This window comes from Lycorma delicatula, chromosome 2 (assembly GCF_047948215.1).
Source record: "Lycorma delicatula isolate Av1 chromosome 2, ASM4794821v1, whole genome shotgun sequence".
NCBI classification, from domain to species: Eukaryota; Metazoa; Arthropoda; class Insecta; order Hemiptera; family Fulgoridae; genus Lycorma; species Lycorma delicatula.
This window is the reverse complement of record NC_134456.1, coordinates 40,580,930-40,596,506: the sequence shown is the minus strand read 5'-3', so window position 1 is coordinate 40,596,506 and position 15,577 is coordinate 40,580,930. Positions and strand designations below refer to the sequence as shown.

Genomic DNA, 15,577 nt, shown 5'->3' with positions numbered 1-15,577 from the left:
CTCATACTTCTCCGTTGCATCGTGTGTTCTGTCAACGACATGCAACAATTCCTTGTCCGTAAGAGTTCCTCTACAATTTCGTCTTCCGTGGTGTTCAAAAAATCCCTTCACACAACTAATCCCTTGAAGGTATTTAGCGTACCATGCGGTAACACCTTAAAGTTTATACGTCCTATCTTCTTGGCCTTGAGTAGCGGCAATGATTGTCGGTCATTAACTATTATGATATATAAACTATTCAGTGCTATTTAACGAAAAAAAAGGCATATAAATAATAAATTGCATATCTAACATTTTTAAATATTTTAATTTTGTCCATATTATAAAAAATATATCTAGGTAATATTTATTTGACTTTTATATAATTGTAATTTTAATTACAATTATAAAATAATCTGTATTGTTTTAATGTGTTTTTTAATTTATTTTTTTGCAGATGAAAGAATTATAACTGATGATGTATAACAAGACATCTTATAAACATATTTCTTCAATTAATATTAGCATTATCAATTTCTTTGATTATATTTATAACGGTATATATATAAAGGTAATCCCAATTTTTTAACCGACTAGTTTCGCCCGAGAACTGGTAATGTTGTTAACTTATGTTTGTTCCCATAAATCCGATCAATTACAATTAAATTTTATCAAACCAAGTTCATATAATATTTTATTAAATGTGTCTGGGACGTACATAATAAATTAATAATTACATGTGTTTTCCGTAATTTTTTATATATATACGTTTTTAAATCTAATACATAAGTAGTATGAAATGTTAAAATACCATCAAAACAACTGAAACATTTATTTTAACTTAACGTAATATGAAATAAAATTAAGATTAACTTTTTATACAAACTGTTAACAGAATACTGACCTTTTATGTTTTTTTTTTTCAGACGGTTTTGTGTTTTGGTGAGGACCCGACCCACCCGATAGGAGTCAGAAGACCCAATCAAGCATACAGATGGGAGATAGAAGACCCAATCAGCCATACAGATCCTGTAAGTGACATACAGAAAGTGACTTACCTGAATATACCCGTCGGACTTGACCCACCGGACATGACTCAAAAGATGTGAACCACCAGACGTCACTCACCGGACATGACCCGCCGGACGTGACCCACCAGATGTGACTCACCAGACGTGACCCACCGGACTTGCCCCTGGACAGGACTGTGGACTGGGTAGTGGAATGGACCAACTGAACTACACCGACAAGCAGAACAAGATTAGCGTACTGAACTACCAAACTTGACACACCTAACTTGACTCGGTTAACTTCAGGACACGACCAACTTCAGATCAGGCGAACAGAGGATCCAATCCAGCAGACATCATCTTTAAGGTTAATATTATTGTTAAAATTTAATTGTAATCTAAGGTTAATATTATTGTTGTTATTATTACTCTCCATTCCAGCATACTGCTATAGAGCTATTAGAGATTACCATTTTTAATTCATAAATATAGTATCATTAATACCTGAAAAACCGAAAACAAGTGATATGGGAAAATTAATCATCACACATTAGTTAAATCGTATTATAACTTATTTTGTATTAGAAAATTAAAATAAAAAAAAGGTAGTTGTATTTAAATTTTGATGGTATTCTAACATTTAAAATAAAAAAATATATATATACATTAATTTATTGAAAGAAATTTCACTGAATAAGTGTTTAAGCAAATTAATTTATTATGTATGAACCCTCAACACATTTAATAAAATAAAAAAAATTATGTGGACAAACAAAAATACTATCGGCCCACAGATATAAGAAAACAAAGCTTGTCAAATTAAAAAAGTTTTTTTTTAATGATAAATATTGTCTTCCATTTTTAGTTTTATTGAAAATTTTTCCTATTCATAAAATATGGTTTACATTTTATTTTTACTCTAAAAAGGTGTATGTATATATATACATGCTCATCACTGGACAACTAAAGAACGACTAAATCTTTTTTTCTTGATGCCCATTACGTATATCATTAAACAAAAATTAATAAAAAAGATAATTGACTGGCTGCTGATTCCTGGCATTCATTGATACTCTTTTTTGCAGAACAATCATTCTCTAGTTCACTCATTTAAAAGCCTTCTTTTTAAGTATGATCTCACTTAAAAATTTATTTTATCACCTTTATTTTTATGATGTAATTTTTTGATCCCCTCACTTATGAAAAGAACACAACTAAATTGCAAGAGAAACATTAAATCACATGTCAATTTCAATTTCATGATATATTATGATATTAAAAACAGAAATTTTATTTTGCTTATTTATTCCTTTTCGTAACTATGGGGGCTGAGAAATACCATCTACCTAAATAAATATTCATAAAATGAAATTCTAGGAAAATAAAATTTTGAACAGCCCACAAAAAAGAGAGATCATGAATTTGAATTAATCTATATCATTTCCTATTAGTAAGGCTGAATAAAAAAAGTGTTATAAATAAGCTCAAAAAAATAAAAATAAATAAAATAAAAATTGGAAATGATTGTCTAGAATATGTATTATATAGAAGGTCCAGACATGATTTCATTACCAAAACACTTTTTCATTTTTCTAAAATCATTAATCATATAAAAAAGTACACAGTCAAAACAAAATTTCCTGATATTATATATATTTATTTCAGTATCCTATAAAGATATTATAAAATATACTGAAAAGGCAGTAGCCAGATTTGGACCAGAAACTTCAGGGTAATGAGAATGTTATATAAGTTTATAATACTGATCTTTTATTTCAAAATGTGTATGTTGCAATCTGTTAAACTAGGGAACAATAAGCAACCCCCCACCACACCCTACCATGTCACAATGTGATGAGGATGACGTGGAAATATTTAAAAAATCAGATATGTTTATGAAATTAAATTGTTTCTAATAACAGTTGCTGACATCTGAATAATGTGTTTTTAAAGAAATCAGTATTTGTTTTTTTTTTACATATGAAAAACGAATCTCTCAAATATAACCAAAAAGATCTTATTTTTACTTTGCTCGATGAAATGATTAATTTCTACCCTTCACTAAAATAAAGACCTGTAGGAAAAAATTTATCCCCATTTGATTTTACTTACCCCATTGAGTTATTTTTATGTAAACATATCTATTTCTTAACTTTTTTCAAAAATAAATAGTACCTGTGGTAACAATCTGCAGTGATAGCAACTCCTGGATTATTGTTGTAGAGAGGAATTGTAAATTTAAGTGTACTTGGAATCATACCAGGAACTTTTACTACTGTCAGGTAAAACAGAATAGGGCGAGCCCGTCCTGAAATATTGAAAAGAAAACTGTTAGAATTTTACAATACAATTTAATTGTGTACAGAAATATTAAACAATTCCGTTGTTCTATCTAGAATAAACAACAATCATTTAAATCAAATGAAATATCACTGAAATGGAAATGGAATATCTCTGAATTCAATTATTAACTCGGACACTGCCTTTGAAATTATTTGCTCTGTCATTTAGCTAAAAACCCCACAATATACTATATTATTAGTATACTATATTCTATAAGATAAAAAACTTGGTCTCTTAGATCTCATAAGCATAAATGTTGGTGGCATAAAGGTTGGTGACCTGACAGGACTACAAAAACAGCATAGACAGTTTTTTTGCTACAATCTTTTTTTCTCAAGAATAAGATACTTCCCATGTCTGGCTTAGTAGGGAAAATTAATAGTAAAATGGTGTTTCCAACTGTCTTTTTTATTAGGATATCAGTAAATGTACAAGCCTACATAATTTTTTTGGAGTTATTAATCAATTAGTTTGATGCTTATCTCTCTTTTGTTTTGTTCTTTGCTGATTTTAAAACTGCAAACTAAAACTGATTTTTAAAAGCAAACATGTTGCTTTTTTAGAAAATTTAGCAAAATACATCCTCAATTATCTGTTTTAACATCTGACTTCTCTATGGCATTTATCGTCTACATTACCCTGTATTGCTAAATTAACTAATAGGCCAACCAACCATCCTTGGTTCACTCCACAACTTCTCTCTTCTCCGATTCACTCTTCATAAATCCACCAAAATAAAGTTACTATTCAACTCTTATCAATCTGTTCACCAGTGGGAATGGTTGTAAAATGGGCATCATTATTATCAAAATAAGCAAGTTTAATTATTATCTCATTTTGCAACATTTTTTCCGTGAAACAATTCCTGATACATACTACCTCAATTCAGTATGACAAAATAAAATAAATAAAAGTCTCATGAAATAGTTTGAATCCATAGTGAACTAGAAGAAAGAATTAATATTATCACTTATAAAAAATTGATGGATTCAAATTATCATGACAAAACATGTACCAAAGTTCAAATACGCTACGATTCGCTACGTTGAATGATTGCAGAAAAGAAGATATACTTGGGATAAAGCAGGTTCTCGTTCCATTTATGACAGATGTACAAAAAAATACCAGGTTTACCAGCTTTGTAGCCTGGAGGTAAAGGACACCATTGCCATTTTTGTTGGAAATGGGTTTGAATGGTTCATATAGTATTTTTGCCACTCTTTCCAGAGGTATACAACACTATTTCCAGTTGAGAACAATAAATGAGTTTGCTGATTTTACTGACGTAAACACCAAGTGTAGATATCATTGTATACCTCTTAGAACAATTAGTCTAATAACATCATGTGCACATGGTGTTTCTACCTCTAATTTGTATCTATAACAAGTCACAAGGTGACATATGATAGAAGATTGAATTTTATAACATACAATATTGTTGTATTTCAAAATATTTTACAATCATATCAAATAAAGTAATTAATTTTAAGTCAACTATAACGGTATTCATTTCATATTAGTGCCTACCTAAACTTTCTAACATTCACAATTCTAATAATTTTATAGAAGTTTTTTCTAATTAAACGTTTCACTATTATTATTATTTATTAATTATTATTATTAATATTATTATTAGTAATAATAATAATAATAATATTTATTCTCTTGAATGGGATATGTTTTGTTAAAATAATAGTTTTTAATTAGTGTTTAAAATATGTTAAAAAAGATAAAACAATTGAAATATCATGGACTGAAAAAGTTATGCCCTGGTTAATAATAAATAAATGAAGTAACATCAAATCAGGATGAAAGTGAGTAACATTTTTCTACTCTTAGGTTTAGTCTTCAGTTAACATAAATGTTTCAATAGCTGTTCAAAGAAATTCTTAAATGTGCTAATTTTTCCTAATGCTTGTATTTTTTCACTAGAACAATTTAAGTAGTTTTGATGATGTCAGAGTTTCACTGGACTGCACAACATGGTGTTTTGCAACTGTACTTTGGCTTACACCCAAAGATTAGGCCCCCTGTTCCAGCTTTGACCTGTTACAAGGCTAGTAATATGCAGCTTTTCATGAAATTGATTGTTGAATAAATAAAATTGAAAAATTAGCTTTTAAACAAAATATTAAATATATGCTCAGAATCATTGGTTAGTAAATAAAGAAATCAGAGGAAATTTTTTTATAGAAATTACATTATAACATTCACATTATCCATACTGTGGGTCACAGCTGGTTATAATAAAAATAATATATATTCCTGTTTTAATGTGGGTAATTTTATCCTGGCATTTGGGAAGAATCTTACTGTAAATGCTTGTATCGATCTTATTAATTCTTGTTTTTGAAGGCTTACAATATTTTTATTTTGAAATTGTTAATTTTAATTAACAAAATGTTAAAATACTCAATTTTTCGGCTAGTTGCACAGTTATCAATGTTTCAGTTCATTGACACTGTAATTGTTCAAAAACAGGTAAAAAAAACTGCTGTAGAAAATTAATGTAAATGAACCATATCCTTTATTTACAAATGAACAAGCCCATAAGGAAACCTTAGCTACTCCCAACTGCTCTCAAAATTTTAAGTTACAGAGTCACATTTGTTAGAAAAGACTTGTATTTAAGTGACTTTGAAAATACTTCAGAGAAGGAAACACATTAACCTATTTGAAAGGTATAAGTAAAACAATTATTGAAGGTCAAGGTCAAAAATGACAGAGAAATATTGAACAGAGACTTGTAATATTAGCATACAGAAGTACTTATCTGGTGAAAGCAATCAAATAAAAAGGGCAAAGTGGCTGCAAAAGAAATTATGCCTCCATATATGTGTATTACAAACTGTTACCAAACAATTACTGAATTACAACAGAATGACATTTTTAAGGCTTCAAGAAGGTGTCACAATTTAAAAACACAGTTCATTACGTCCTACACTCAAGTAACACTATAAGAAAGATATAGAGGTACGGATGTACAAAATTAAAAGAAAATTCTTTTCATTATAGTTTAAACATAAATGATGTAAAAATAAGGGTGTGTAAAGTTATGTTTTTAATAAACATATCTAATACATAGTTAATGCAATTAAAAAAACAAGAACCTGGAGGAATTGTAGAAATAGACAAAAGAAAATGGCATACATCTGCTATGAAACACCCGAGGAGATAATTCAAAATGTTATTCAACACATAAATGTTATCCTGAATAATAGAGCTATTCACACTTGAAAACTAAGAAACCATTTTTAAGTCCTGATTTAAGTTGTATTTATTTTATCAACAATTCTGTGCTGAAAATGAAATAGGTAAAGAAAAAGTATCAAAAAAGTGGTTTTACATAGCCATATACCTGCGATACCTGTGATTCGTATCTAGCAAAATTAAAGGGTGAATTAACTTCAGATGGTAAAATATTTATTTAAAATAATTATGAATTGCATCTTAAGGAACCATAGAAGTGGTATGACCAAACAGTAAAGATACTCAAGATGCAAAGAACAGTAAATGTGTTGGCAGCTGATTTACAAAAATGTTTACAACACCTCTGTTAACAAACATCTAAAAGTTTCTACTGCAGGAAGTTGCGGACATTAATTTCACAATTTATGACATGGTGGTAATGTAATATCTTCCTGGATTCTAAGATAGGCTGAACAAAACATTAGCAATTAAAAACTGAAGAAATAGTATTATGGGCAGACAATTGCTATGCCAAGAACAAAAATTTGTATATGTTTTATCTATATTTTACACTGACATCCACAGATAAAGTGTATGAGTCATAAATTCTTGTTAAGAAGACAATATTGCTTATGGAAGCAGTAAATGTCTATGCACTGATATAATGAAACAAGAAGAAATAATGAGTTTTTACAGATACTGACACCTGGGAATTTTCGCTGATATTCAAAAAAGTATCTTTGCAAAATGGAATTATATGATTTCAAGAATTTTAAATCACTGTACAGTAATACATTTCCATTTATGTACACGAAACTTTTTAATAAGCAGCCAATAATCCTGTCATAATTGGTTCACATTTAAGATCAGCAAGAAAATATTGATGAATTATTTTATATATTCGAGATGTTGGCGAAGAATTTCTCTCAGTTAATGAAAAAACCTGAGAAAAAATCAGGTCAAGTTTCCAGATGTACTTGATGTCTTTAGTCGATCTGAAACGGATATCACAATTAAAATACAAAGACCTGTTAATTCTACTTAAGTATTTACCATCAGAGTGTTATCTGTTTTATCGAAACATAAGTAACTGCAGTGAAGTAAATGATTTCTTATCAACTGTGAAAGTACTGTGCAATAATATTAATTCAGTGCATAAGGGGCTAATACACAACAAAAGTTTTATATTGTTATATAAATGCTTTAATAATTTCATTAAAAAGTAATATTAAATTACACAAGGATTAAAAGGAGGAAAACTTTCAGTTTAACTAGTACTGTATCATATTATTTTATTTTTTTAATTTACGTTCAAGCCTTATTCTTCATCAAATGGTTCGATTTCGATGATTAGATCTATTATTTTGTGCAGGAAGTTCCTTTAGTGGACAGTTGTAACTTTTCTATTTAACTGAAAAATTACATCTTTCACATATGCAAGTGAAAGTTATTTGAAAACTTGGGTTAAAAAATATACATGTTCCTCCTGTTTTCTAGTCAGTCTTGTGCTACATTAGTTAGAAACTCCATTACATTATTTCCTACATTTCTATCTGTATTTTATCAAAATTTAATAAAAAAAAAAAAAACTGCAGCCTTTTATGTTGATTCTATTCACATACAATTTTGAGTTTTTTATCGATTTATCCATATTTTTTTCTGAAATTAGGCGGGTGGTATTTTTAAGGCCTGATAGCTATTCTGATTGCCAACTTATTTAAAGAAATGAAGGAAGTATGGGAGATTCATCGAATCGTGGCAACTGACAAATTTGTTGAATCTTAAAACTTCCAAGTAGGCCTATCTAATATTTCTTAGCAGAATTACAGGGTTTATTTTTGTAGTTTTATTTTTATTTTGTTAAAATTTCGCCTATTTTAGAATAATTTTTTTAACACAATAATATTATATGTCTAGGATAACAACTGTTAACCCACCGGGTTGGTCTAGTGGTTAACGTGTCTTCCCAAATCAGCTGATTTGGAAGTCGAGAGTTACAGCAAGTCCTAGTAAAGCCAGTTATTTTTACAAGGATTTGAATACTAGATCGTGGATACCGGTGTTCTTTGGTGGTTGGGTTTCAATTAACCACACATCTCAGGAACAATTGAACTGAGAATGTACAAGATTACACTTCATTTACACTCATACATATCATCCTCTGAAGAATTATCTAAACGGTAGTTACAAGAGGCTAAACAGGAAAAAAAGAGGATAACAACTGTTACAATTTCAAATTCAAAGAACATGGAATATTTGTTTTTATTATTAATAACACGTCTACAAATTAGGCGATGCTTATATTCATTAATATGAAATTAATGTAAATAAAACCTAATAAATAATATAATGTTATGTACCATCATGATATGCGTTCATACACGCAGACAATAATGTTTAAAACAGCAATCTAATCTCATGGCAGAAGTCGCAATTACTTTTCTAGTACCATTGAAAAAATGACTGTGCACAGCAGTTGTTCGTAAATTCTCTGATTACACATCTCGCCTTGTCGACTAGTAATGTTTATAATGTATATATACGCTCGTCTACATATATATTCATACGAGTACCTTACTGAAAAAAAATACAATATAGTTGCTATAGATAATAGAAATATTTTATAACTATTAAAAGAAATTCTGGACGTACTTTAATGATATTTTGAATAGTTAATTCTAATAATTGAGATAATGGTATTTATTCAAGTAAAAAAAATAAATCAGTTTCGAATCTATAAATGAAGTAGAAAAAGACACTTTATTAAATGTTAAAAAAAATTCTTATTTTCTTGTGTTGGGAGAAATTGCAAACCCGCTTATAAAGTTTGATAAGTGTTTTCACTGTGATAACGGTTCATTTGGAGAAAAAACAAGACGTTAGAATTGAATAGTTAATCCTTAATAGAACTCCCTTTATTTTAAATTAGGGCTGTATTACTCCATAACTCTCTGACAAAGGACTGAAGAATGTTCCACTGCTGATAAGCATTTCAAAGAATAAATGTTTAACGACAAAACATATGAAAGTAATTCAATAAAATTTTTTTTCAAAAACATTTCATCGATATTACACTAGTATCTCTACTGATATCTTATAGCTTAAAAGATTTAGATTTTTTTTTTATACATTACAATCCACTTCGAGATAAAGCAACCGACTAATACATTGCGGACGCATATTTTGTGTACCTTAAGGTTTTGCTCAAACACAAACAAACAAAACATCGAAGTTATATAAAAAAATGTAACAAAAATCCTAGGAAAATCCTAAGATTTTTCAAATGTAAAAAATGATATAAACATTTTTACACAAACTGAACTGACTAGCCATAAAACAAAAAATAGGTAAATGTAAAAAATAACACCCCTACTCTTCCTCTCAGAAAACCAAATCCTAACATACCTTACTAAAAACCAAACTATTGGTTCCCTTCACCGTTCTCTCCGTTTTATTAGAGTATATTTCAACTTAACTAAACCCCTCCCCCTTTATGTAACCAAAATAGAACAACTAGTATAAATATTTTACTATCAAACATATAACACTACTCAGACACGCAAAGTTCATCAGTTACTAATTTTGTGTTACGCCTCTTTTGTTTTTAATGTTTATCATTTCAAGACAAATGTTTTTTTGGAAATTATTTCTGTTAACCGAACTTTTACTTTTTCATTATTATATTACTTTTTTAAATTTATATTTTTTCTCCTTCTGTATTTCGATAAAGTGTTACACAAGTACACATAAGTAACTTCATTACTTATGTGTGCATATTGCACTTTCGATTTTTTGTTTTAAATATCTATAAAGTGTACGTAAATTTCATTTGACTGATTTAATTTTTCAATTGAAGCTTTTACTTTAAGGAAGAAATATTAGATTTTAATTTATTAATATCGATACTACAATCGATATATGCAGTAAGGTAAAGTAAGTTTTCTTTTTTACGACTTGTTTATTAGTAGGTTTACATTTAGTTATATAATTTGTAGATTTCAGGTCGATTGCACCAATCACTTTAAAATTGAAACGTAAAATATAACAACCTAAAATCTCAGTCGAGTATGTTAATGGCAAAATCGGACCATGGGGGTGGTAATGCGGGAGACTTTTTCAGAAAAACGGAATATCGTTATAACTTTCTTATTAAGTAAAATATCGAAATCGTTTAAAGTTCTTACTATTTTTTTGGATAAGGGCCTAAAAGTTATCTAAGTAAAGTTTTTTGATACCACCAACCACGACCCAGGGGGTGGAAAAATGGGGTTTCGATGACAAAAAATCATATCTCCCTTAATAGGTACAGTATTGAATCGGTTTAAACTAGTCATTATTCCTCTAAACATTACCTAAAACCTTTGTATGAAACAATTTTTGATATGATCAACCGTTACGGCGAGGGATGACCAACATGTTGCTGAAATTGTAAGATGGGCTTGTCGTATACTACACATGTGAAACTTTTTTCACATCCAACCATTGTCGTATTGAGTAAATTTGAAGTTTTTCTTACTGTTCTTCTTTACTTAGCACCGGTGAAATCTTGCGGACGTTTGTCCCACAGCCAATGAGATGCTTCAAGTGCCAAAGCTTTGGCTACACCACTCTTAGATGTGAGAGACCGCAAATATGTGTTCGCGGTGATGAGGTGCGTGAAGGAGAGCCATGTAAGGAGCCTCCTACATGTATCAATTGCAAAGGACAGCACTCATGTAGATCCAGAAACTGTCCTGTCTACAAAGACGAAGTAGCTGCAGAAATTCAGCTACCTTGAAGCTAAAAAGATAGTAAACGCCCGCAAACCTAGAGCAACAACAACTTATGCTCAGGCTGCGGCTGCTGTTTCTGCTCCTGCTCCAGTTGCTCTCGATGAAAGTCAGCTTATCAAAAAACTTGCGCCCACTTTGGCTAGCATGATTGAAAGGCTTACAGAAAACAAAATGAAGCCTTTCAGTAGTAAAGAAACTGTCAAGCCAAAGATATTAGTACAGCCTCCAAAAGATACATCTTCGAAACCAAAAATTGCTCTTGAACACTAAAAAACGGATGCCAAACCAAAAGGCCACGTCATGTTAGAGAGAGATATTAGATGATGATGATGGAAGAAAGTGACTGCTTGCAGTCTGTTATGGAGGCTCCCAACCCTCCAGCAACTGAGGTGGTCTCAAAACCACAGAGGAAGGCAAGTGTTTCCCTCTTACATTAAGGTGAAGGGGTGGTGGGGTGACTGGTGCGATTCCCGTTGTCGGGGGTTGACCAGGTTTCCACCTCTCAATCGGCGCCGATCCATGTCCGTCGTCGTCTGCGGTTTCGGTGGTCTCCGATTAGGAGGGCGGAAGCTACACGGGCGACGACGTTCTCCGCGAACACGAAGCTGTTCGTAATATGGAGAGAAAAAAAGGGTAGCCGAAAGCTAAACCAAAGCCATAAATTAATTTAAAATTAGCGAGTAGATTGTACAGTGGAACATTAATGGGTGTTTTTCAATCATCCATGAGCTCCAACGCTTGGTACATGATGTAGACCTAATTTGTATATGTCTGCAAGAAACACATTTCTGCCAAAATGAAAATTTTCAATTAAGAGGATATGATATATTTCGGCGAGATAAACCACCAAATATAAGAGTTAGAGGTGGAGTAGCCATACTAACATCGACTAGAGGTACGCCGAAGCTGTTGATCTAAATACAAACCTACAAACAGTCGCCATTAGAATGAAGCGTCCGCTTCAAGTCACTGTCTGCAGCATATACTTGCCGAATTTTGACTGGAAGGAGGATGACATGGCACAATCAATTTCTCAGCTTCCCCCACCTGTATTACTGGTGGGTGGTTCTAATGCTCATAATTCTGTTTGGGGATCGGATCGATTAGATCCCCGCGGAAGAGAATTGGAAAGGTTCCTGTTGAATTCCGATCTTATTCTTTTAAGCGATGGATCAGGAACGTTTTTCAATACCAGAGATGGATCGTCGTTCTGTATAAATCTAGCACTCATAAGTTGATCGATAGCACCGAGGTACACCTTCCATGTTTTAAAGGATCTGCATGGAAGCGACAATTCCTTTTTGCTAAGATATTCAGCAAACATATGGGCTTTTCCTGCTCATATAAATAACAATCTTTTTAACAACCATCCTTTGGCTGCATTATATGAACATCATGCTACCTATTCCAGACCAGCCGGAATTAGGTACCACGAATTAACAAGAAAACACGAAATTCCTATTCCAGAGACATAAGCAATTTCTACGAGAGAAATACCACCACGGCTTTTACCAGCGGTAAATACAAGGTTGGATCTCTTTCAGGAAGAAATAAAAAAAAAGCCAGCAGTGATCATCCAACAGGAATTTTTATCAACAGTCAGTAGCTACAAAGAACATATTAGAATTTATACTGACGGTTCTAAAACCGAACATGGTGTTGGATGCTCCATATATGTAAATGGAGAAGCCCAATTTTGGAAACTGCCAGATATGGCCAGTGTCTATACGGCAGAACTTACCACCATACAGCAACCTCTTCGGTACACAGAACACTATTGCGTAGAGAGAGTGCTAAAATGTTCCGATTCTCTTAGTGCACTTGTTGCAATACGGAACAAGATCATTAAGGATCTTCTAATTGCAAACATCCTGTCTATTTAGTACATTCTAAATCAACAAGGACAACGATGCATATTTGTATGGACTCCAGGGCATGCTGGTATTGCAGGTAATGAAAGCGCAAACGAAGCTGCCAGAAAGTCTGTTGTCTTTCTGGCAGTCTGTTATCGTAGACTGTTGTCTACGATAACTTGGATGCAATTTCTGTAAGGGTGGCAGATGTTAAAAACTGTCTAACATAATAAGCAACAAGTGGAATACTGATTGGAGGAGTTTAAATACAAAATTAAACTCAGTCAAAACTTCTCCGTATAAATGGAAAAGCGACGTGAAGTTGACTCGCCGAGAACAAGTGGCTGTGATAATCGGTCACACGTGAAGAACAAATTCATAATTGTTAACCGGCGAAGAGAGACCAATGTGCGGTGTTTGTAATAAACACACTTACAATTAAGCATCTAATGGAAGAGTGTACCATATATGAGGAACTGTTAAGAAATGATATTGCTGCTGATTTGGAAAATGGAAATGAAGAAAAAATAGTTGTTTATTTACATGCCAGTGGACTTTTTAAAATTCTGTAAAAATGAAAATTTAAAGCTCTGTTAAACAAATTCTAAGGGATAGTTTTTATATATATAAGGGAGTCTCGAAGCGTGGGACATATAATGACAGGAGGTAGCCCTCTTGCCTAGGCCGCCCGGGCTTGCCTGCATGCAAGAGCAGGTAGTCGGGGTCCAATGATGGCATGGGGTACCCTCAAAGGTGGACTGTGGGCGCGAGGCTATGGATATGCGCAATGCATGCCTGTGGCCAAGTAGGTCAGGACCAGGAAGGGCAGCCTCCCCGCCGAGGAGCTTTTTGGCCGTCCTGAACAGGTGGTCTGGTTGCTCTTACGACACTGGCAGGACCACGATGGGTTACGTCCTACGGGACTGCTTATAGGACAGAGTCAACTGCCACGGCATCATGGGGCGACTTATATGCTGCTTAATGGCGGTTCTGGTCGCCCCGATGGTTCTTAAATAAATAAGTGAGACAGGTAGAAGAAGACAATGGTAAATTTACGTACTTTATGTTATTTTATCAAATTTTAAGATCGGGGCCCTTTACACCCTATAAGTGTTGTTTATTGTTGTGGATTAATGTTTTGCGTATATTTTGCTATTAAACAAAAATGTAAGGGCCCTTTACACCCTTAAATATGACAATCCTGATGGTGATACTAATCTTTATGTATAGAGATATTTCTATGTATATATATATATATATATATATATATATAAGGCTAAAACTGGCATATAAGTTATCCGACAAGCATGTATTTTGTGGAATACGTATTAATATTTTTTAAAACTCTAAAAGCAAAAGTGGGTGTATACACGTTAAGATACTTGGCTATTTAAATAATAATCCCCAAAGGCTACTGTATTTTCATTGTGATTTATGATAAGTAGTGCGTCTATGCTAAGAAGAAAAATAAGGTGTATGAAATAATAGGTGGATAAATATCACCAGGAATTAAACCAAAATAACCAGCTGGTTTAGAAGCCAACACACTAATCACTACATCCATCGTTCAACATATTTTATATATTTTTATGAACTTACACTCTTCCTATAAGGTTAAGAATTTTAAAATGAATTAATTACTTTAGCTGTGCATCATTTATTGCTTCTCTGCTGTTGGGAAAATAAATCCAATCTTCATCACACTAAATATAGTTCAGTAAATTAAATAATTTTATCATTTTTAGGAGAAAATAATATTTTATATCGGGAAATAATACTTTAATCAAAATTTTAACCTTCTTTATTTAAAAAATAACCATCTTAAAACTTTTTTGTCAAGGCTGCAATCATCAAGGGCAAGTTCTTAATATGAACACAAGTAAAAAACTGTACAGTGTAAGTCAAAATAACGCAACAATAAAATTATTATAAATTCGTTTCATAGCAATCATTCAAAAATTATGATAAAAAGTAAAAATTTACATTCATTATAAAATCTTGAAACTAGAAGACATGAGTACACAATTTATAGAGAAATTGAACAAAAACTCAAAAAATGTTATAAACACAATGGGCAATAGTAGTGGATAGATGAGTAGTAGCGGATAATAAAAATTATTTTATATTTTTTTGACATTTTATATTTTGAAGACTGGATTAAAATAAGGTAAGATGAAAATCAAGTTTAATAATTATAACTCTATCACATATATATATATATATATATATATATATCGTCGCATGTTCGCGGCTCGATCAGCATATTGAGAGATGAACAATTTAAAATGTTTATATAATTACAATTTATTGGTTTATAAACAAAAGTAAAAGAAGACAAATCAATAATAAAAATAATCACAATAATAATAATAATAATAAACAGTCATTATATAGAAAACAGAAATTAAAAAATCGTCAGAATTTATTTTAG

At 31.6% G+C, this 15,577-nt stretch overlaps 1 protein-coding gene across 9 annotated transcripts in view; it reads right to left on the bottom strand.

Annotated features, from left to right (window-relative positions):
• Positions 1-15,577, bottom strand: part of LOC142318748 (prolyl endopeptidase FAP-like) — a 77,685-nt gene that overhangs the window by 18,107 nt on the left and 44,001 nt on the right. For 4 of the 9 annotated variants that reach the window (XM_075355164.1, XM_075355174.1, XM_075355176.1 and 1 more), the window contains one exon: positions 8,911-9,098. Coding sequence is in view for 5 of the 9 variants with exons in the window: in XM_075355176.1 (XP_075211291.1) it covers positions 9,083-9,098 (16 nt within the window). In the remaining 4 variants the exon portion in view is untranslated. Of the gene's footprint in view, positions 1-3,164; positions 3,298-8,881; positions 9,099-15,577 lie in introns of those variants that run through there. The other 5 variants (XM_075355166.1, XM_075355167.1, XM_075355168.1 and 2 more) reach the window with 3 other exon arrangements.